Source organism: Mugil cephalus, chromosome 16 (assembly GCF_022458985.1).
Source record: "Mugil cephalus isolate CIBA_MC_2020 chromosome 16, CIBA_Mcephalus_1.1, whole genome shotgun sequence".
NCBI classification, from domain to species: Eukaryota; Metazoa; Chordata; class Actinopteri; order Mugiliformes; family Mugilidae; genus Mugil; species Mugil cephalus.
In genome coordinates, this window is record NC_061785.1 from 24,280,647 (window position 1) to 24,304,603 (window position 23,957).

At 38.8% G+C, this 23,957-nt stretch overlaps 1 protein-coding gene across 4 annotated transcripts; it reads left to right on the plus strand.

Annotated features, from left to right (window-relative positions):
- The first annotated feature begins 2,494 nt into the window (after positions 1-2,494).
- tmem67 (transmembrane protein 67) lies at positions 2,495-16,846 on the plus strand. Of its 4 annotated transcripts, none has more exons than XM_047609865.1 (29): positions 2,495-2,718; positions 5,247-5,335; positions 5,420-5,510; positions 5,640-5,739; positions 6,210-6,273; positions 6,389-6,460; positions 6,548-6,610; positions 6,904-7,058; positions 7,173-7,281; positions 7,438-7,524; positions 7,711-7,776; positions 7,886-8,039; positions 8,132-8,252; positions 8,352-8,457; positions 13,197-13,253; positions 13,359-13,457; positions 13,542-13,640; positions 13,820-13,828; positions 13,942-14,028; positions 14,135-14,234; positions 14,336-14,475; positions 14,569-14,709; positions 14,816-14,896; positions 15,461-15,577; positions 15,669-15,785; positions 15,885-15,992; positions 16,136-16,238; positions 16,324-16,466; positions 16,551-16,846. In XM_047609865.1, the coding sequence occupies exons 1-29, from the start codon at positions 2,514-2,516 to the stop codon at positions 16,629-16,631; spliced, it is 2,964 nt and encodes a 987-aa protein (XP_047465821.1). In that variant the 5' UTR covers positions 2,495-2,513; the 3' UTR covers positions 16,632-16,846. The 4 variants fall into 4 exon arrangements, with proteins under 4 accessions (XP_047465821.1, XP_047465822.1, XP_047465823.1 ...); XM_047609866.1 differs by having other exon boundaries at positions 15,888-15,992; XM_047609867.1 differs by lacking the exon at positions 13,820-13,828.
- The last annotated feature ends 7,111 nt before the right edge of the window (positions 16,847-23,957 follow it).

A 23,957-nucleotide genomic window follows, 5' to 3' on the forward strand; every position in this document is an offset into this window, starting at 1 on the left:
CTAGCCTCCACGCTCCATAGCTCTCTCCAAGACACCTTCCTTTTCTCTACACTCTCCCAGTTCACCCACTGTCCTTGCTTAGCCTGCAACACTGCCTTAGTGCATCTCATTACATCCTCTTGCCTATGAATTTCTTCCACTACCATCTTCCTCTTTTCCGCTGCGGATGCTTTGCTCCACAGAGGCTTCCCTGGGAATCACCTCCTCATTTATGAGAAACGTCTTATCTACTACCTTTCCTTTAACAACTGAGATACTCCTAGACTTACTCGGCTTCACTTTCATCCTAGCCCACAGGACTCATTCCCTCTCATTTCCCCTGATGTTTAGGAACAAAGTATGTGGATGGTTTGTACAAGACATTCGACGCGACTTTACATCAAACAGCTATATGATTGAAATGTATTTTATATGTGTATTTTGTATTTTTAAGTGTTACTGTGGTGCATTTTAAAATAAACGTTTTAAGCTTAACATGGCCTCTTAATCATAATTTATTTTACATGTAATATGTAACTGTGATTTTTTTAATTCATTTATTTTTTGCACCATATAGAGTAAATTCAATTCAATTCAGTTTTATTTATATAGCGCCAATAAGAATAAAAATTGTCTCAAGACGCTTTACAAAAAACGGCCTGCAACCTCCAGAGCAAGCCTGAGGGTGACAGTGGCAAGGAAAAACTCCCTTTTAACAGGAAGAAACAGAACCCAGCTCATATGGAGGGGCCCATCTGCCAAAGGCCAGTCGGGCAGAAACAGAGAATATAGAGATAAAAGAAGAACGGGAGAAACAGATAAACAAACTTCTGTTAATAATATAACACATAGCTGATGAGCTTATGTGACAGTTTGTGAGTATAACAGGAATCATGGGCAGGTTGGTGAATTGTTCATCTGCTAGGAGTGGACAACTGGAAGAGGACATGAAGACTGGGGTAAATGTAGTTTATGGAGCTCCACAGCACTCCAGGCCATGAAGACTGGGCTGGTTGAAGAGGCCACTACAGCAGATGTAGCTTAGAAACAGCAGATGCAGCTTAAAAAACACATGTAGTAGTTAACAATTGACACTATGAGTGAGTTAATATGTAACACTATACACTAGTTTTGAAACTAACACTGGTTAGTGTTGAGAAGTGTTACATTTGAACTATAAGAAGAGTGTACAATATAAAAAAACATTTGCTAAAATATCAAGGTCAAACAAAATGAATGAACATCACAAAATGAAGGCCTCTAGACCTGAAATACTTTGCGTCCGGTTTAAAAGTAAATAAAGTGAAAAAGTGTATTTCTATGCCAGTTCTATGCTTTTTCTCCCTCCCCATGGTATTTTCTTTATACATTTATTGCACTCAGCCAGCAAACTGTCTTCCTCATAAACTTTAAAAAAAAAAACTCCTACACTACTGCCGCCATTTGTATATTTACAAAGGTATGCAAGTTATGATGCATGCATGTGGTGCATTTATGTTCATGTTTCTATGATTTATGTGTAACATCCAGGGCAAAGAGTAAAATACTGTGGATAAGACGTTGATATCAGTCACCTACTACCAGTTGACGAGTTGTTTTCCGACATGAGGGAGTAATGCATTTTTTCAGTCAGAAGGTTGTTTTTCCGATTATACTGACACCACTTGAACGCAGCATTCACTGCAGGCCTGCAGATCTCGTCGGAGAGGGAGCGCCTGATTACGACGATTCACACCGCAGTGCTTACAAAAATATATATTATATGTTATCAGGCCGATAAGTCATGATATCGGACTTATCGAAATGATGTTATAATTTCCTGATATCGGGCCGATAATTATTGTGCACCCCTAGTTAACAGTATACAAAAAACACTGTAAATCATTGGTGGTACTGCCCAGACATTATGCAATGTAGTTGGTAGGGGGGCATCTTGGTCTCTGCTTTGAGCCTAGTCCTCCCCACTTACTAAAGCACTTTGATCAAAACTGAAAAATAGTACCACGATTCAATCATACCTTGCCGTGTTGCCGTAAAGGGCACTCTGCTTGTATGCTTTTTAAAGGAAAAAACTGACCCAATAACTTTTCCAAAACAAACTAAACTGACCTTCTGACCATCTGCGTGAGTATGTGTGTGTGTGAATGTAAGGTAAAAGAAGTGTGTTTTATGCCACAACACACCGAAAACGCTGTTGCCATAAAACTTTCCAAAATCCATTATCATACTTTCTAGCCGCAGAAGTGTGCTGGGCACATAAGAATATTTTCTACCTCGTATCAGCTAAGCTAATATGTGGTCCAAAAAAACACACTTAAAGGGACAGGACTTCTTCTCCTTTTTTATTTAATTATTTTTTTTGGTTCTGAAAAAGTTCACTTCCACTTTGGAGTTCCGGCATGGAGTTGATGTATGGCGGAGCCCTTTTCGTCCATCTTGCCTGCAGTTGGGTACCTGTCTCACGTTGAGCCGCGCTTGTAACGTCATCACGCTGCTTGAAGGATTGTGGGTAAAACGGAAAACCATTGTTTACCATGGCGACAGGGACGCTAACGTTTGTGGTCAACAAATACATAGCGCCTTTAATATTACTTATTTTAATATACACGGATCTCCTTCACTGCCAGCAATTTATCATCCCATTTAAGGCTCCTTCAGACTGCGGCGTGCAGGAATTTTTCGACATCTCCAGTTTGTCGTGTATGAGGTGCGGTCCAAATCAGCGAAAGAGCCCAACAGGTAATTATACCACGAGAAGTGATTAAAGCAACGCCCGTTAATCTGCCAACAAAACGTATAATCAGTCTTATCAGAATAAATTAACTTGAGGTGGGAGGTGGTCGGCCGCGTACGCGGCAACAAAGAGCTGAGTAGCAGTTAGCTTGGTGTAAGATATTTTTATTGCTAGCTAACGACACCGCTAAAACCGTCAAAGGTAAAATCCACCTAAATCACCATGCACAGGGTCTATATTTATAAGTGAGTAAGGCTGAACTGACTATTATAATATCATAGATTGTATCCTTATATATATCAGCATATTAATCTATAATATTAGCATAGTAGCATACAGTGGTGGAAAAAAGTTTTCGGACAACTCATGTATTTGTGAAGTATTGCATTAAGAATCACTCTTTGGTCATCAAGTGCAATGTCCGTGTGTGTGTGTGTGTGTGTGTGTGTGTGTGTGTGTGTGTGTGTACATATATATATATATATATATATGTACACACATTTAGTGGAGTATAATAGCCATTTTTTGACTACTTTTTTGTTTTACCTTTATATTTCATCTTAAAAACGGTTTACATAGCCTTGTTTGGCATCATTCTTTTCAGCACATCCTCACCTGTGTCGTGTTTTTATTTTATTTATTTTTTTTTTCATTTTGACAACGTGCATTAACACATTGGACCTAAAACCACACTAAAACCATAAAATCTGGTTAGGAAAAAGTTAGATTTTTCACCGTGAAAATCACAAACATGTTTAACGAACTATTTTTATAAATGAAAATGCAAATCTAAATTGTAAATTTCAAAAGCTTTTGTACAAATTTAGCAAACAAAAAAACTATTTATAACCATCTCCATTAAAATGAAGGCAATGCATCACGCATTTTTGTACAACTATTTACAACCATTTACAAAACCAACAGGCGTAATGATAAGTAATAATATCTAAAAGTCCTAAATCTCTGGCTTCTTTATCTTTTGCTTCAGTCACTCAATAGACTGAATATAGCCTCACTCACAATTTTTCCCTCTTCCTGAGCAACCACTGACACATTTTTGATGGGACGATGGGATGCATTTTTCCACCAATAGGAAAGAGGGTGTCATAGGGTGTTGTATTTTTTGTTTAGTTTTTTGCATTTGAGCACTTGAAGATGACTGGCGCTATTTGTTTGCCATTTCTCTGTGCACCAGACATGTACGTAAGTACTTACTCTGTTAGTACTTTCTACAAAAGTTGAAACAGAGATTCAGTGATGCTGCAACAACAGGCCAGTTGAGAGAGTCAAGCAAGGCAAGACAGTAGGACTGTGTAAACCCCCCCCCCCCCGTCCTGAAGACTTGTGCTTCGCAGCTGACTGGCATCCTGCACTTCTTGTTTAACCTGGATACTGGTGCAATGGAAAACACTCTGCATTGTGCTGGTGCCGAACAAGCCCTTACTCAACAACTTCAGACTGGTTGCACTGACATCACATGTCATGAAGGTCTTGGGGAGACTCGTCATGGCTCAACTGAGACCCCTGGTGGCACCTATCTTGGTTTCAGTTTGCATATCAGCCTCATGTTTGTGTGAATGATACTGTGTTCTACCTGCTGCAGCGTGCTCACTCTCACTTAGATGGTGAGAAAGGCACTGTGAGGATCACATCATTTGATTTCTCCAGTGCTGACAACGCCATTCAGCTCTTTCTGATGACTGAGAAGCTGTTCAGATGGGTGTCAGCTCCTCCACTGTCTCCTGGATTGCTAATTACTTGTCTGACATGTCCCAGTTTGTGCACAGGGTACTGTCCTGTCTCCATTTCTGTTCACTCTTTATACTTAGTAGACTTTATTATCCCCTGGGGGGCAATTTGTTTTGCAGTCAGCAGAGAAACAACATAAATAAAATACAGACAGACAGAAACAGTACACATTCAAACACACAGTCAAACAATAGACAGGCACAAATGTTTCAGGGGGACAGGCCATCATAAATTTCAAATGTTATTTTGTAAATTAACAAAAGTTGACACACTCACTCTCTCTCTGCTGCTGTATGTCCCCTCACCAGTGCCACTTCACACCACGAGCACTCACTCCCCACCCCTTTAATTTCTGGTACATCTATGGGTCCTGCCTCCTGCAGAACTTCTCTGATGACTCTTCAGTGGTTTAGAGATGAACAGGAGGTGAAGTGTAGGACAATTATTGCAGGGTGTGGTCCCAGGCAAACCATCTAACCACCTGGAAGAGGACACCAGTGGAGCCCCATCACCATCCAGGGCCTGGGGGTCTAAGTGGTGGCCCGCTGCAAGTATGTGGGAGTCCACATGAACAACAGGCTGGACTCGAGAGATAACAGTGGAGCTTCTTACAAGAAGGTCTTTCAGTGTGTGCAGCGAGTTACTAGAGTCTTTCTACCAGTCTGTTATTGTGAGTGCCCTGTATTCTGCTGGGGTTTGTTGGAATGGTAGTCCTAGCAAAAAGACATCTCTCTCAAGGCTTGACTTGATTGCATTCCTCAACCTGTGTTTCCTTCCTCTTCAGGACTGAGCTGCATTTGTCAAACTGGTTACCAAACTCTCACCACAGACAAAGTGTCCATTACTTGTCAGCAATGTCCCATCGACAAGCCTGTATGTACGCTTATACAATATATTTGTGGCTTTGAGAGTCAATATCATTTTTCATATCTGTAGTTATGCTTTACATCTTTACAGGCCGTAACAAAAGATGGGTTTGGTTGTATTCGCTGTCAAGGCCGTCTTAGTGAGGAGGGGAAGTGCCAGTGCCCACCAGACAATATCCTGGGTGAGAACTAATGAATGAATTGACAGTATACATTCAATAAGCAGTCTGTAATACTGAATTTGCTCACAAATTTAATGAGGGAATACAATCATGGGAAAATTGTATATTTTATGAATGGGTTTTTGTCAGTGGAAAGAGATATCAATGGAAACCTTCTGGATGTGGCCAGCTGTGAAGCATGCAATGGAGATAACCCTGCTTATTCTGTACCAAACAGCAGTGGAGACAGGTACGTACAGTATCATGTCAGATATCATATCAGCCTGACAGGTAAGCGATAGATAATGACACACAGCAAACTTCAGTTAACTTTAGAATCTAGTAATACGTTACTGATAAATAGTCAAATGTTTACGAGATAGTATGGGAGTTAAACTCCTATTACTGCTAATTTGACAGTGCTATTTTCTGCTTGCTATTACATCATCTGTGTATTTTCTGTTTTCATGTATTCTTCTGTGCCTCTTATAAGCATATGTTCATGATCCTCATCATTGCAAGGACAGATTTTTATTCCCTCCTTGCCATATTTGCCTTTTGTGTTTGCTCTGACAAATAGCTTTCTCTTGCTTACTCTCTCATGGCCTGTTATAGTACCATAGGCTATGTTATAATGTCAGTGCAGAGAAATGCTAACTAGAGTGAAGTTTTCCATTGTACTGTATGTGAGAGATAACAATCCCCGAAATTGTTTTTAAGGTGTGAGAGATGTCAGACTCAGTTCATTAGAACCTCCTGTGTGTGTAAATCTCCTAATATCTTGGTAAGTTCTGACATCTATCTACCCTTGAAGCCTCACCATCACATCACACACACATGTCTTTCATTAACGGGCTCAGGGTGTATACATCATTGCCAGCTGTTATGTGATTTTTCAGACCGGGGGATTATGTTTCCCACCCAGCAGCATCTCTACCAATGTGAATCCCAGTGTCAATTATGCTCAGTTGGTGAGTCTCATTCCTGACATCTAAATGCATTTTTGTTGATTGTTTTATGCTTATTTATTTATTATTTTTGTTATGTTTCTCTTGCAGAAGTTCACTATGCAGTCTGTGTGGTTTGCACAAAACCTCTTCTCATCTTCAGCAAGCTGCCTTGTAATTTCAAGCAATTTATTTATTTTAAAATATCATTTTTTATAACAAAGCCACACAAGATATACTAATCATGACGATGGAAGAATATTTAGAATGCTTATTAATTATTCATATTTAAAATGTTTATTTAGAACAGGTGCATGAAACATACCCACATACATTTCAGTTATAATTGATGTGAATGAGGTAGGTAGGTGAAGGTAGGTAGGTAGTAGGTGAGTTTCAAATGATCAGCTTAAAATAGTTTTAAAATTCTTCACCTTTTTTTGTGTGAACAAGTCATGTTTTTGCAGGTCTTCTCTAACCTTACTGCATGTCAGGCTCTGGGGAACATGTGTGTAATGAACATGCACTCCAGCAGCGGTATGTCCACAGATGCCTGTGGTCTTTTTAACACCATCTTCAGATCAAGAGCTGCTCCAAGCTCAACTCAGGACATTCCTTACTGGTAATCATGGATACATTGTACTAACTTGCATGATTTTGAATAGAAAATTCAGTCCCACTTGATGTATTTTCCCCCAAAGCAAACCACCAATAACTTTGATTCTTCTGTATCCAGGAGAGACGATCTGCCCTGGCTTTACTATGGAGATAAGCCGGGACTTGCCAGTCGGGTACTTCAGACTAATCCTGTTCCTGTTGGGTTCAGTTTCAGAGGAAGAAACAAGGTGAGTGTGTGACTATAATCATCTTTACATTGAAAATGGAAAACATGGAATGTTGAACATAATATTCCTACGGAAACCTATTCATTGACTGATACCCCAAATTAAGCTGTAAACCAGAAGGTATTCTTTTGTGTATTTTGTTTATTTTTATGTCAGAACACAGACATTACACTGCTTGCTGCTGTCTATAATGTGAGAGGAGAGTTTCTTAAATGGGAAGAAGTAGGAGGAAGTAATCTGCAGGTAAGATTTAAAATGACCAATGATAAAAATACGATACTTCACTTTGAGAGAACAAGAGCATTGTCTACACAAGCTACATAAATGCCTGTTATCCATCCATACTATTTTACAAATTTAGTAATATTTCCAGAGATTCGTATAAAATATTCAACATATAAAAACCACAACACCTCTCTTTTCCTTTAGATTTGTCCACAACCAGCCACTACACAGGCAGCAGCGTTCAGCTTTGGAACTGCTTACCAAGAAAGAGTGAGTTTCATGCATTTCACTGAGCTCAGTGAGAAGGTGTAAAAATTCCCTTGCAATACCCAACTGTATTACAAACTCTGCATGTATGTGTGAATGTGTGTGTGGACAGTGTGATCTTTCTGTACAAGAGCTGTTTGGTACCTACTCTGAACCATTGTTCTACGATGTCTTTATGGTCCTTGGTGGAGGAGACACGAAAAAACTTCTTCCCCTGCCCACACTAGTCAAAAACCAGCAATACAATGGTCGATTCATCAACCAAGGTAGTATTTTAACACACCAAGGTGGTATTTTATCTTTTAGAGCAGGTACATGTGCATGTGTGAATGTTCTGATATATTTTTTCTTTTAACAGAGAGCATCAACAACTGGTACTTGTCACGACGAATGTTTCTTGTTGACACTCTCAGTGGAAGAGAGAAGACCTTGACTTCCATGCCTAGAGTCATCCGTGTGGCCAGCAGTATCAAAATAAGGTGTGTGCACACCACCTCGATTAAAACAATGTAAAAACATCCCTTTTCCTTTTTGTGGAGTGGTGATGTTGGTATTTATCAAATGTGTGTGTTTCATAGATTCAAGCTGGTTCCACGGACACAGGAAGGACAAGTATATCCCCCTCTAATGGTTGTGACCTACACAGATGTTCCCATCACGGATGTAAAGACTCAAACTGTGTCTGTGAGTAGCACCCACATGCATGCACACACGTACAATACACACACGCTTGCCTTTGTAAAATGGCTACTAAGAGGAGCTGTTAAGTTCAATTTTGTTCAGCCTCACTGTGTAATTTTTCATTACATACATTCCTTACACTAGTAGAGTATAGAGCGCAGCAATTTTTAACATTCAATATGGTTTGAAAAGATGGCCGAAGGATTTTGTGGTCTGCTGTCATTTGTTAGGAGACACTAAATGTAGTTCTGATGGGGCTCCAATTGCATGAAAATCAGAACCAGTGTTTTTTTCCTTTTTGCTCACAAATGGAGATTTTGTTTCACAGTTATGACTACACAATTCACAAGGAAACATTCTGGCGAATGAAATAATGACCAAGATATAAGTGAGCTAATTTGTTAAAAAAAAAAAAATAATTGAAATTTCTTTTTTACAACGTTTTTATTTAATTATGAGACCAATAAAACAAACAATGAAAACTCATAAAATTGAATCGCTAATCTTTGCAACAGTTTGGCACAAATAATAAAAGCAGTGAATTTAGGGCAAGGTTCTAGAAACATCTAAGAAAAAAAGTCTTGTAAGACCGTTTTGCTCATGCAGAAAACACAAAGGACTAAGTTAGACTTACTACCTCTCTAAACTAGGAATAAAACATGTCCCAGCAAAAGCACATGTTGTTTTAATGTTAACGTAAACCGACACACGGTGCTTAGACTCACTAATTTCAGCTAGCTTGCAAAAATTTTACTTTTCAACAACTTTGTTCTAACACTGTTCTAAATGGCAGAAAATTTAACTCCTCCTCCAAACCCTCCTCCTAAGTCAGGCAAAAAAGGTGAAATACTGTTAACTTACTCAGTGGAGGACGCTAGGCAGCTAAGGACATCTATGACAAAAGGCTGAGCAGGTTGTCTTGCCTGATTCCATGTTTCTGGAATCATTTTCACTCTGGAAGCTCTACATAGGTTGGTTTATTCGATCGCTGATTCACCCTTGGACACAATAAGGATTACATACTCACGGGAGCTGCTGCTGCATCTCAACCTCAGTCCGGCTCCGTTTTCCCCCGACACTCTTCATGGGGAGATTCCGAAATGGACATTCAAGTCGGATCAGTCCAACACCAAACAGAAACTGCACAAGGCGACCAGACCCGGGAAAAAGAAGGGAGGTATCAGAGCGTGACTTCGGCGAGCAACAGGTAAAGAGCTGACTTTGCCAGCAGTCATCCCCGCCAATGTCCGCTCACTAAGTAATAAATTGGACGAACTTCAGGCTAATGTGAACCATCTGCATGAGTATAGGAATGCGTCCATTCTGGCATTTACTGAGACTTGGCTTAATCATGGCGACGACAACAAAGCGCTGCACATCGATGGATTCGGCCCCCCCATCAGGCTCGATCGCAACAGTGACGTCAAAGGTAAACAACACGGCAGCCGTGTGTGTTTCTATATCACCCTCGGTGGGGCTCCACTGTCCACGTCAGAGAGAAGCTGTGCGACATTGAGTTCCTGGCTCTGTCTCTTCGTCCTTTTTACCTACCCAGAGAGTTCCCCAAACTCTTCTTTGTCCTGGTTTACATACACACCAAAGCTAACTCCACCTCAGCAACTGATCTCATCAAATGCTCCCTGGACAAATTTGAACATTTATCCACTGACTCCCCCAAATTCATTCTTGGAGATTTTATTCACTGCAACCCTGGAAAATCTCTGAAAGGCTTTGAACAATACATCCATTGCTCCACCCATCTGGGAAATACACTCGATAGATGCTACGGTTCTGTCCCAGACACCTACAAAGCAGCCCCCCCCCCCAGCTCAGCTGATCACCTCACCATCCTGCTCGCTCCTATCTACACCCAAGTCATCAGGAAATTTAAAAAGGTTACCAAGACCATCAAGCAGTGGACTAACAAGAGTATAGCCATCCTCCTTTCCTCTTCTGATGACCTAAACGAACAGGTGGACGTCGTCTCTTCATACATCAACTTCTGTGGGGAAAACATCATTCCCACCAAGAGTGTCACCGTCTTCCCTAATAAACCCTGGGTCACCAAGGAGCTTAAAACTATTATCAACAAAAAGAAACGGATCTTCTTCTCTGGATCAAAGATCGAGAAAAAGGCCATTAACTTTAATCACTTTACCACTTTAATCATTTTATTTATTTATTTGCCATACCTTATCTGCTGTTTTCTGTTTTTTTTTGTTGTTAGTTTGTTTGTTTTATACATATTGATCTTGATATTATTTTCCACAATCCATCTCTCTTCTGTTACTGGCAGCAGGCCTGCCATTGTACTTAATATGCCGTTTTCAATGACATGTCTCTCTGTCTAAAGCTGTCCCCGAATATGTTCCAGGTTTTAGCGTTTTATGAATGAGAAAAAAATGTTGCGTATAGACTACAACAACAGTTAATAGGGTAGCCTGTCGCGCTTCTATTGACATTACACACATAGCAGTTGAAATCTAAGCAGGGCTCTCAAGTCTCACGCATTCAATAAGTTCAGACGCCACATATGACATTTCTCTAGTGATCTGTGAATAGATGAGGTTAAGGCTGGCTGCTCTGCTTAATTGTCGACCAATCAGAAAATATCAGCGGCCAATCATAAAATAGTATTTGTTGTTGCCAGGTGAAATAAGAGCACACTAACCACGCCTTCCACACATCAAAGGAGAACAGAAAGTAGGAGCCTGTGATCTGATAATCACTTAATTTATTATTATTATTGTTATAAAGTCTAGGAATGCAGGATATTTTCTTATGAATCATGCTGAGTTCTTTAAACAGCCCAGAAACAGAAACTGCTACTCACAGAAATTGCTATTCACATTTTTTCGAAAATGCAGCCCTACTTGTGACTGTGTCTTCGTGGTGACAGAGACTGGCTGCACCAAAGTTGAAATCAACAAAAATAAGATGCAAGCTGCAAAAACAAACGTTTGCCAGATGTTAAAAAGGTCTTGCTATATCCGTTGATTTTCAAATTTTAGTTCCCATACTTTTCTTTCACCATCTCAAAATGCTTAGCTGATTGCTGTTTAATCCTGTAAAAATGGCATTCTCTTAAAGTGCTGTAATTCACTTTTTTTTCCTCCAAGATTGCATTGCACTTTACAGTATGACACTGCATGACAGTAATACAGTAAAATACTGTTCAGATTTCACTGTAAATTTACATCAAAGGTTTACAGTGTAGGTGTCCACTTGAAACCCCTAATGATATGCCCTTACTGCCTACTGCTGTTGGCTAGGCTAGTTATATGGTGTCATTGTTGGTTGCTAGTTGGAAGCTTAAGCCAGATTTCCATACACACCCTACCTGTACACCGCCCCACTCCTCACCGCCCCACAGCTCACCAGTTTTTTTTGTAACCACCTTTTCCATTGCTTAGGAGCGACCCCCCTTACCCCCGATTTTGCGGACTTTAGCCACACCCATGCTTGTTGCTACGAGCAACAGTGGTCTACACAGTAAAGTTATGATCCAACAACCAGTGAACAAAAGAAAACAACACTTATGCAGTTATGAGCTTTCAAGTAGAACATAGTAAAAGATAAAAACTTAGCGGAGGACTGCAGCAACAGTGTAATGTATTCAAGGCAAGCTTCCCTACCAGCGCTCCCTGGTCTGTGGCTGTATATAGCGTCCATCTCCTGATACCATTTCAGGACCTTTCAATCAGCACCACTTGTATGTTGTGCCCCTTGGCTGCACGATAATTGGCCTTCAATTTTTAAGTTTCTCCTTCATTTGTTTTACCGTGCTGATAAAGCTAAGTTTGGCCACCTCAGCCGTGACCTGCTAGAAAACCTTATTGTTCGGAGAGCTCCCGTCCAACTCCCGCTCTCTTCTCCCAACAAGGACGGAAAAGCCCTCACGGTGGTGTCCCATTAAATCTGGCATGAAATACTTGTTGTGATAAATGGCGTCTTAAAAAAACGCTTGACTGCAGTTGCTTACAGTTGTTGCTGCTAAGGGTGGCCCAACTAGTTATTAGGTTTAGGGGGAAATCACTTTTTCACACAGGGCCATGTAGGTTTGGATTTTGTTTTCCCTTAATAATAAAAAAAAAAGGTAAATTAAAAATACATTTTGTGTTTACTTGTGTTATCTTTGACTTGAAATTTGAAATTTGTTGATCTGAAACATTTACGTGTGACAAACATGGAAAAAAAAAGGAAAAAAAAATCATGAAGGGGGCCAAACTTTTTCACACCACTGTTTGTCCACTGCGCATATTTTTATTTATGAACCAGGTATGACAAACATGCAAATAAAAAGAAATCAGGAAGGGTGGAAACGCTTTTTCATACCACTGTATATGACATGCGCATAATCTGAGGCATGTGCTCTGGATGTATAGATAAAGAAAGAAATAATTAGATGGCTGTTTCATTTATCAGAAATACCAATGTTTGTTTGTTCCTCTTCTACTTTCGCTGATCCTCACGAAGGTCGCGGGGGCTGGAGCCTATCCCAGCTGTCATCGGGCAAGAGGCGGGGTACACCCTGGATAAGTTGGCCAACAGGGCCAACACAGAGACAAACAACCATTCACACTCACACCTAGGGTCAATTTAAGGTCAATTAGCCCAACAAGCATGTCTTTGGAGGTGGGAGGAAACCAGGCCTTCTTGTTGGGAGGCATCAGTGCTAACCACTGAGCTATTGTGCCACCCCCCGGTTTGTTAATTCATTAAATTAATTTATTTCTTTGTAGACATCCTTTGCTGTGGAGTATGACATGGATCAGAGTGAGGCTCATGTAAAAACAAATGTGAGTAGAAGCATGAGTGAAATGATGATTAAATATTGAGTTCTTCTATATGACTGATGTCATAGTACAAAGTGAAGGCATTTGTTCATGTCTTTGTGTGCTCAGACAGCTCTAGGTGTGATGGGTGGGGTGGCTGTCCTCTACTCACTGCTGAAGACGGTCAGCTGGAAGAGGAGAATTGCATCCCCCCTCATTGATGTCGAGGTGGTGTCTTCATTTAGTTGATTTTTACACATAGGTTGGTATAAAGCTTGGAAGTAATGTTATTTTCCCCCTTTTCTGCTTTAGACAATTCTGACATTTGTGTTGTTTTATGCCGGTGATTTGGCCAATGTTTTCTTTGTGGTCACTGTGGGAACAGGACTTTACTGGCTCATCTTTTACAAGGTATGTTTCAGTAACTTGAACTTTAAGTTTTTGTTTTATAGAATTACAGATTATTTAAAAGGGTTGGCACTCTGAATTTGATATCAGTTTTGATTTCTTTCTCATAATGTTTTATTTATTTTATTTCCTGTGTCTTTGCATGGCCTCTTAACAATTCTTTCTTTCTCTCCACTCGTTAGACATTAAAGGCAAGTCTTTACTTAATTTATTTTCCATGATGAACTTTTAGATTTTTTTGTGGATTTAGGTGTGATTATTATTTGCTTCTCTCTGGGATTAATTTCTATATGTGACTGTTTAGACGCAGCAGTTTGTATCAGTGCTGCTGCCACTGCCTGCTCAGGAGGAGCAGTTTGTGACGTACATCGGTTGTGCTTTCGCTCTTAAGGTTAGGCACCTTAGGAACCACAAATGAAAAAAACTGTTTATTAAAGCTAGAATACATGTATACTTCTATCAGAAATAAACTGTCTTATTTTTCTATTTGTATGCAGGCTGTCCAGTTTATCCACAAGCTGATCTTTCAGGTGTCCGTTGATATATTTCTAATTGATTGGGAGAGGCCAAGAAGTAAAACTAGCAGAACAGTACAAGGTATAAACATAATTGTCCTGAGTTTATGTTTGTCGGTCTTCCTAATAATTCCTAATAATCCAACAGTTTTATTCCATTCACTATATTCATTGATGTTTCAGCAACTGCTGAACCAAAACGTGAGCCCACTCCAGTCAGCATCTGGCGGACCATCTTTGTGGCCAATGAATGGAATGAGATTCAGACTACCCGCAAGATCAACCCAACCTTTCAGATCGTGGCCATGCTTTTCTTTCTTGAAGTACTTCTTACACCAACACATACCCTTCTTTTCTTGTTGTAGCTGTTTTGTGTCTCCTTTTTTGTTGCTTATGTGTCATATGTATTGTAAAAGGTTCTGGGTTTTAGTAACCTGGCACTAAGGGACCCCTGGGCAACTTTACAGCGCTCTTCATGGGCATACACCCCTTCATATAGCCTGACGCTGCGCTATGGTCTGGCAGCCACACTGTGGCTCTGTATTGGGCTTCTGCAGGTAAATACCATTCATTCATAATGATTTCTTTCTTCGCTAACCTCCTATTTTTCTTAAGGAAATAAAATGCTGGTTCATATATACAAACATGCCTTTGTCTCTACAGAGGATGTTCTTCTGTGTATTTTATGAGCACTTTGTGGAGGACAAAATCCATCAATTTGTAGATCTCTGCTCCATCAGTAATGTAAGTGTCAATGGACATACAGTGATGTGAAAACGTTTTGGCCCCCTTCATGATGTTTTTTTTTTTGCATGTTTGTCATACTTAAATGTTTCAGATCATCAAACAAATTTAAATATTAGTCAAAGATGAAGTACAAAATGCAGTTTTTACATGAAGGTTTTCATTATTAAGAGAAAACTAAATCCAAACCTACACAACCCTGTATGAAAAAGTGCTCCCTAAATCTAATAACTGGTTGGGCCACCTTTAGCAGCCAATTACAATCAAGCATACAGGTGTGGCAGTAATGAGGCCTGGGTGTGGCTGCAGAAATTGTTTGGACTTTTTTCCTCTTAATAGTAAAACCTTTCATTTTAAAAATTGCATTTTGTGTTTACTTGTGTTGTGTTTGTCTTAAATATATTTGATGATCTGCAAGATTAAGGTGTGACAAACATGCACAAAAAAAAAAAACAAGAACTTAGGAAGGGGGTGTAAACACTTTTTCACACCACTGTATTGTATTCAACTATTTTTCTGTCTCTGATGTTTGCTTAATTGTGCTATATCTGTGATTCTATTCAGATTTCTGTGCTGATCTTATCCCATCGCTGTTTTGGCTACTATATCCATGGGCGATCAGTGCATGGCCACGCAGACACAAACATGGAGGAAATTATTAACAATCTGAAGCGAGAAGGAGTATATACACCATCACTTTATCTTGTAGCTAACTTTGCCTTAATCCTTTTTATTTCTCACTGTTTTGTTTTGTCTTTTTTTCGGTTACAAGGAGTCTTTGTGCAGTCAGAGGGGTCTTCTTCCAAACACAGACGTCCAAACCTTTCAGGTGGCTCTTACTAACCGTCTGAGGTCACAGTATGACAGGATACGAGATTCAATCGGCATGGTATGTGCTTACGTCACCTGTTATATTTGTCCCTCTTCTGTGAATTGAAAACAAAACAGTTCCCATTCCTTCAGTGGATTATTGTCACTTTTCCTCTAGAAGAACACGCCATCACGCCTGACGGACTCATCCACAGCCAAGCCATCAGAGCCACACCCCAAAGGCTACCATTCCATGAACCACTTCCTAGCATCCATTATAGACCACGTTAGTAGAAATGACCATAGAAAAACTCACACAAACAAACTGAAACCAGATGTTTCCTGATTTTAAATTTATTGTTTGGTATATATGCGTTGTATTGTACTGATGATATGGTTTTGCCTCACATGTTGTATTTTTTACCTTAGGCCAACCCTGACACGGACTATATAGTGAAGGACAAATTGATGTTTGAACAGGTCATAGGGATGGAGTTCCTTGAACCTGGCGAGAAAAGCATCTTTTACAATGGTAACAAACATGACCCAAACAACTCTCTATCATCTATCTGTATCTCAGTGTGTATATATGATGTCTGTTTACATATTCGCTGCAGATGAGGCCTACTCCTTCAGTGATGTGCTATTTTATGGAAATGAGACCACACTACTCATCTTTGACACTTTGTTCTTCTGTGTCATCGACCTCGGTTCCCAGAGCTTTGTACTTGCAGCTGTTCTCACATATGTACAGCAAATGGTCAGTATTTGGTGTATGTGTACAGCATCCTCTCTTTATTGTGCTAAATTAGTGCATTAATTATAAAACTCTCATTTGTTTCAGATATTTCGCTTTATCCGTAACATTCTTGGGAGGAAGAACCTCGTCAACAAGACGTTAGTGGATGAGAGGTTCTTGATCTGAAATTCATTGCTAGCATTTTGACAGTGGTAGTGTTGTGCAGCTTGTGTACCTTTGTTTTTTTTTTGTTTTTTTTTTTTAACTTTTTTAAGACTTTTTTGTACTCATTAAAATGTTCTAATGTGTTATGAGTATTATTTTGTCTGCTGTAGGCCTAGGCTGCTAGGCTCCCTCCTACGTTAGCTTTAGGTCAATAAAGGTGTTTCTTGTTGACCAGGTGTTGCCTTTAAAGTTGATTGTTCAAACGTTTTCAAGCATGTCTAGTCTACTTTTTGGCCTGGGTTGAAACCTATAAAATATGTATTTCTTGTTAGAAAAGATAAACCAACACGAAGACCAGAGAGCTGTCTATGCGATAAAAGCAAGCCATTTTCAAGCTGATAAAAGAAGGAAAATCAATCAGAGCCATTGGACAAACATTGGGTATAACAAGCACAACTATTTAGAATGACCTGAACATGAAAGAAACTACTGGTGTACTGAGCAACAGATGTTGAACAGGTCGACCAAGGAAAACAACAGTAGTTGATGACAGAAATGTTGCAAGAGCAGTGAAGAAAAACCCCAAAACATCAGTGACCTCACCAATGACCTCCACAGTGCAGTGGTGAAGGTATTGCAATGCACTGTTTCGAAGAAGACTCCAAGAGCAGAAATATAGATACCATACCAAAAAATGCAAGCCACTCACCAGTAGTGAGAATTAGAAGGCCAGATTGAAATTTGCAAAGAAGTACAGAGATGAGCCACAAAAGTTCTGGAACACAATCTTACGGACTGATGAGATCAAGATTAATCTCTACCAAAGTGATGGAAAGGCCAAAGTGTGGAGAGAGAAAGGATCTGCTTATGATCCGAAGCATACAAGCTCATCTGAAGCATGGTGGAGGTAATGTCATGGCTTGGCCATGCATGGCCACTTCTGGAACAGGCTCATTAATATTTATTGATGATGTAACTGATGATGGTAACAAAAGAATGAATTCCAATGTATACAGAAACATTTTGTCTGCCAATTTACGGAGAAATGCATCCAAACTAATCAGGAAGAATTTTATCATGCAGCAGGACAATGACCCAAAGCACACTGCCAACAAAACAAAAGACTTCATCAGGGGAAAAACGTGTGGAAGGTTAACCCAATTGAGCATGCATTTCACCTTCTGAGGAGGAGACTGCAGGGAGAAACCCCCCATAAACAAACAAAAACTGAAAGAAGCTGCAGTAAAAGCCTGGAATAGTATCACAAATGAAGAATGCAACACTTTGGTTGGTCGCAGGCTTGAGGCAGTCATTGCAAGCAAGGGTTTTGCCACCAAATATTAGATGTTATTTACTGGCAAGGGGAGTCAAAAGAAATTACTTGCAGGCGTGACTCATGGTACCTGCAATCTTGTAGAAGTCCTCCTTGATGTAGAGAAGTCTTCTGTGGCCATGGAAGGTGACAAATATGTGAATGAGTGACTTCAGGGCAAGGCAAACATGTCTTACTGTGTGGCAAATGGTTGCTTTATTGTGGTTCTCTGCATCCCCAAAACAATACAGGAAGCTCCCACTTGCAAGGAACCTCAATGTTACACAGACCATCTGTGGGACAGTTAAGGTATGGCTTCGAGCAGTCTGTTGCTGTATTTTGGGACCGAGGAGCCTACATAGGTACCTCAGCCCATCACCAGAAAATATATATCTTTCGATGAGAGAGTGCCAAATGCCATTGGATCTGACCTGTCCCTGAAAACTCTTTCACATCTAAATGCTCGTCTGATGATGACCGTTTTTTCTTCTAGTACATCCTCCAAAAAAGGGCATGCCATTATGAATAGGAAACAGGTGAACGAAGAATTGGACCTATAAATACTATGTTGCCATTGTTAGACATAATTGAAACCATCTTTGCAACTCCAGAAATCTTTAAAAGTACAAATCTAATCAACTACAATGATACCCATTAATCAAACCTCTAACAGCAATTCAGCAAGCAGTCCTAATTAATACTGCAATATAACGCTAGACCTGACAGTAATAAGACCAAATGAATGAAGGGAAATGTTTAAGTTAAAGTGTATGATGTAATTTGAAATGCATATCTCTCTCTTTCAATGTCTTTATTTAGGACTATCTCCTTTAGCTGTACAGTCTAAAATACAAAATGTTCTCGTTATTTTAGGATGCAGATCAAGACGTGGCACAGGACCTTGCTGTACAAAAGATGAAAATCTACAGCATCCATCTGTCAGAGGGTACAGAGGACATCGGAATCAAGGTCCTGACCGCTCTGGGTAACTTTCCAAGAGCTTGTGCCATGCTTGCAGTGAATCTTGCTTAAGTAGGTACACTTTCGAAGCCTTTCAGAAACTCTTCCTCGAGCTGGACTGTTGAAAGCTTTCTCCGAAAGTGAACAGCCTCAAGAGCAAGCTACTGGCTTAAGAAAAGGAGCCTAAATATACTGGATTGCTCAGTTATTCTGTGCTGCATTTAAGTGTTCAAGTCTTGTTCAGAAATAATGTTATCCATACTCATTTGAAGGGTGTGATGTTATACTTTTTGTAGCTTGGTATTCCGGAAGTAATGAGTAAATGATAATGCTGTACTATAACTAGGACAGTGAGAGTTGTTTCTTGAAAACATAGAGCTTCTTGATGGGTTATGAACACTTTGCTACCACCTTAGGACATGGATGCCAGTGACATAGTCCACTTTCACAGAGGCAAACCCAGACACTCCTGTTGTTTTTCATGATTCTTTTGGTTGTTCTTGCAACAGCAACCCACAGCTATATTATGAAGGTGGACAATATTCTGCTGGGTCTTTACCTCTGTTTTGTGCTACTGGTAATTGTGAGCACAAGCTACTGATCTGACACTGAGGAATCTACCGGTGCAATTTGCCTGCCTCAAATAGCAAGTGCCTTTGTTTTTCTCCAGAAATGTGTTCAGAAAAATATATTTTGTCATACTCATTTGAAGGGCTTTCTGTTTTAATTCTGTTTTGTACACCAGGATTTCTTTGTATTTTGGCATTTTATACGAAAAATGTTCAAAATATATGTGTAAATGAAGTTGCACAAATAAATGTTTACCTGCTGTTATTCTAAATAAGGTAATTTGTTAACTACCCTTCAGTTAGTTCTTGCAAAAAGAACGCATTATATTGAGTAGATTCAACATAAAAAAAATATGGCAACAAAGTGACAATCAATAACATTAAATAGATTTTAAGTCATGTGGTAGCAATTATAAGTTCATTTGAACAATTAATTTATGTAAAGATAAATAACAATTTCAGTTTAAATGTGTTGAATAAAGTAACATTGTTCTAAGTTATGAGTTGATGTAACTCATTTTATTTATTGAATCTAAATCATTATATCCAGATATTTAGAAAGATAGCATCATTTTCACCCATAAAATTAGTAAATATAAATAAATTCAACCTAATTGATTAGTAAATCTAAATCACTTTTTCACAGATATTTGGTATATCTAAATTACTTTCGTTCGGATACCTAGTAAATATTAATCAGTTTTCCCTATATAATTGATTTGGATTTACTCAACATTTGCCATATTATTAGTAAATTCAAAATATTTCAACCAGTGATTTCATTATTACGTATTTAATAGTTTTGTTTAAATTTTCTTAATTAAATCAATTTGAATTAAAGTTGAAGTAATTAAAATCTATTCAATTATAATAAGTGTCACTTTGTTGCCTTAATTTTTTTAAGTAGATAATGGTCAAACTTTTCTGAGTGTGCTCTTATTTTATGTACCGCTCTTCGCCCTCCTAATTGCCCTTCGGGGATAAATAAAGTTTTTTCTGATTCTGATCTTGTGATTGAAGTGTAGAATTTTAAAAAACAATTTGTTTGTTGTTGTACTATGTTTACTCACTAAAGACTGAGTTGTATCTAACCTTGTTAATGTGTTTTTGACTGTAGGTGTACTACATAGAGATTTTGATTGTATTTTGAATTTAACTGAGCAAGATTTTTGCTTGTATTGGAGTTAGTATAGAGCTTGTATTGAATTGAACATTTTAAGTAAACATAAGCGAAAAACTCAGTTTTACAATAATAAGAACAGTCAAGTTATCTACACTTGTATTTATTTTTACTGTGAAAACAAAATAAGTAGAACATACTTATCAGATAAGTTTGGTTAAACTTACCAAAGTTAGTGCCACTTAAGATTACAAGTAAAGCATACTTAAAATGTTGAGTTAACATTAATTTAAAAATTTTATGTAATCAGTTTCAACAACTTATCAGGGTTTACAGTGTAGTTATCACATTCAACTAGACCCACTGTCATTATTTAAACATTTGTCATCATTAATTTCAATAATTTTAGATGATTTTGCAATCAGTAGATAGTTTAGTTTCCCATAGACTACATATAAAACACACATCCCATAGAAATATAAATACACGTCAACAAGTAACATGATGTTTCTTTATTGAATAAGAATAAATCAAAGCCAGCACACAGTGCACAGTGCTCTACACGATAGAAAGCACAGAGTCAAAGCGTATTATACAACACACAAATAAATGCAGGACAAAACCATTACTTAAGTAAACAGACGAATGTGAGACCTGTGTACAGTAAACAGCACTATAGGCCTAAGCAGTATAAAATAACACAAATTCCTTTGCCATTGCAGACCCAATTTAACTTAACTTTAAAGCATGTGTCTCTGCCATTACAGGCTATATTCAACTTAAAAGTACAGAATGCATTTTAACTGAAATAATTTAAGAGTTATTGGTCTCAGTCGACCACTCAGTCGACCACTGTCGTCATCCAGGAAGATGGCGGATTGTCCCAGTCCACCCCAGTCTGATGGCACTCTGGGAGCATCCTCCCTCCTCAGGCAGGCCACATAGTGGAGGACAGCACAGGCCACAGTAATGTCACATGTCCTGTCTGGGCTGACCTTAGAGGGTGTAGACATTGGAAGCGTTCCTTCAAGTGGCCAAAGATCATCTCCATCCGAGCCCTTGTCCCGGTGTGGGCATTATAATATGTCTGCTGTGCTTCCTGAGGGTCTGAATATGGTGTGAGGCAAAAAGGCTGGGAGGCATACCCTCTATCCCCCAGCAGTACACCAGAAAATTCACCTGTCAATACATAATGTCATCATCACAACCTTATAAATAGAGTTCAGTAGAAACATTCTTGACACAGCCATGATGTTAAAAGTGGTTATTAATAGATGTTAAGCGTGCCACCTTGTGACAGGTGTTGATAGATTGCAAAGGACTGAAAGATTTGTCATGGACTGAGTCAGGCTCTGCCACAACATTGCTGATCAGGTAGTCAGCACTGCAGACCATTTTATAAGATGTAGACTATTAAACTAATCAATGCACACCAGAAGCAATGCACAGTGTTCAAATATGTGAAAAAGTCATGTACACCTGACCATTAATGCTGTGAAAGGATTTCCTATTCACGAAATCTCCCTCAAAGGAACATGATGAGGATTTTATTTAGATGTGGGTGCAGTCAAATACACCAATGATGTTGGGGAAACCTGTAACACAAAGCAATGAGTATCCTACTACGACTGTTAACACTTTTCCTGTAATTTGTAATTTCCCCATCACATTTAATGGTATTCATATTAAAGCTAGTAGATGAGACATGCCAGGCCTACAGTATGGCTTTCATGGAGGACTTACAGCAGCATGATAGACACACATTTCCCCCACATGCACCTGTAATGCAGATACTGATGATGTTTCCCGAACATATTGTCATTGCCGTACTTTGAATTATACACACCTTTTTTAACTGTGGTTTTGCTGCTGATCTGTAAGATATACATCAATAATCTATGACTGATCTTATCAACTCAATAGACAGTGTTTTCATTGATTTTATTTCTGCACCCCACTTACTCTTGCTACCCTTACTCCCAACACATTTCATGATGTTTAACACTTGCATTTCTCATTTTGTCCATATGTATCTGCCATGTAAGTCTGCTATCAAACCACTTTCCTAAATTTTTTATTTACGGTACTCTTTCTAAGCTCTTACCATATGATTTAAATTTAAATTATTTTGAGTAAAAAATATAACTTTTGTCTTCTCCACCGAAAAACCTAAATCCCAAACTTGAATTTGCACTACAGAGCGCCACAGGAAATCATTCTTGCCTGTTCTTGCCATCGATCTGTACAACTCCTGTGCTGAGTGTGCATAACCCATATTTATAACCATATTTATGCTGATATTGTGCAATAACTAATGTTCACTTCATATACTTGTACATTTTACCTTATATATTATTGGACTCTGGATTCACAATGTGCAGTAATTTCTGTGCAATAATTTCCCATTATGCAATACCTCATATTCAATGTTATTATAGAGCAACAACTCAGAAAACATTTATGCTTGTACATATTGTTATATAAATTTCTTATAGTTTTTACAGTGATGTTACTATAATTGTCTACCTACTATTACTTATTCTTATTACCTACATTGCTCTTTGTTCTGTATACTGGTACACTGCTGCTGTAACGAAAAGTAATTTCCCCCTGGTATCAATAAAGTAACTCTGATTCTGATTTTGATTGAATCCAATAGTTGTATCAATTTCCTTTTGTAAACTCTTGACAACATATTGTAACGACTGGAGTCACAACACTCCTGAATGGACGGTTGCCTAAGACGTTTACCCATAATGCGTTGTGTTCAGGAAGTGTTGTTGTTGCCGAAAGTTCTTGTCTAATGTTGTTGTGTGTTAGCTAGTGATGGGAAATATCATTCTTTTTACTGTACCAAGTGTGGTTGTTCATTGAGTCACACCCACACCGCGTTGGAAAAAATTGACATCAGTTTACATGACATGTTGGATGTACTGTTAAATAATTTGTGTTTAATAAAAAAATGTTTATTAAAATAAAAATTATGCGTGCCCCACCCACACCCCATCATTTAAATCGTAACAGTAATTAAAAGTACAACGCACGCGATGCATGTTATATGCGTAAAACAATTTGTGTTTTAATTGTGGAAATTAAACAAATTATAAAGGACAAAAAACATTACCATTACAATTTACATCAAATGATTTGTGTTTAATAATAAATATTCAATAAAATAAAAATAATGTGGGCCCCACCCACACCCCCCACCATTAAAATCGTAACAATGATTAAAACTAGTGATTCGTTCACTTGGCGAACGAATCAGTAGGTGATCTGTTCACATACTGGTGGCTCACTTGGCGAACAAATCAGTAAGTGATCCATTCACGTACTGGCGGTTCACTTGGCGAACAAATCAGTAGGTGATCTGTTCACGTACTGGT

Bases quoted from the DNA above. Each gene is read 5' to 3' on its own strand.
- tmem67 (XM_047609865.1), top strand. From the start codon at position 2,514: ATGGCGACAGGGACGCTAACGTTTGTGGTCAACAAATACATAGCGCCT. The intron at 6,274-6,388 runs GTAAGTTCTGAC...GTGATTTTTCAG, and splicing joins GTAAATCTCCTAATATCTTG to ACCGGGGGATTATGTTTCCC. The intron at 14,476-14,568 runs GTACTTCTTACA...GTATTGTAAAAG, and splicing joins CCATGCTTTTCTTTCTTGAA to GTTCTGGGTTTTAGTAACCT.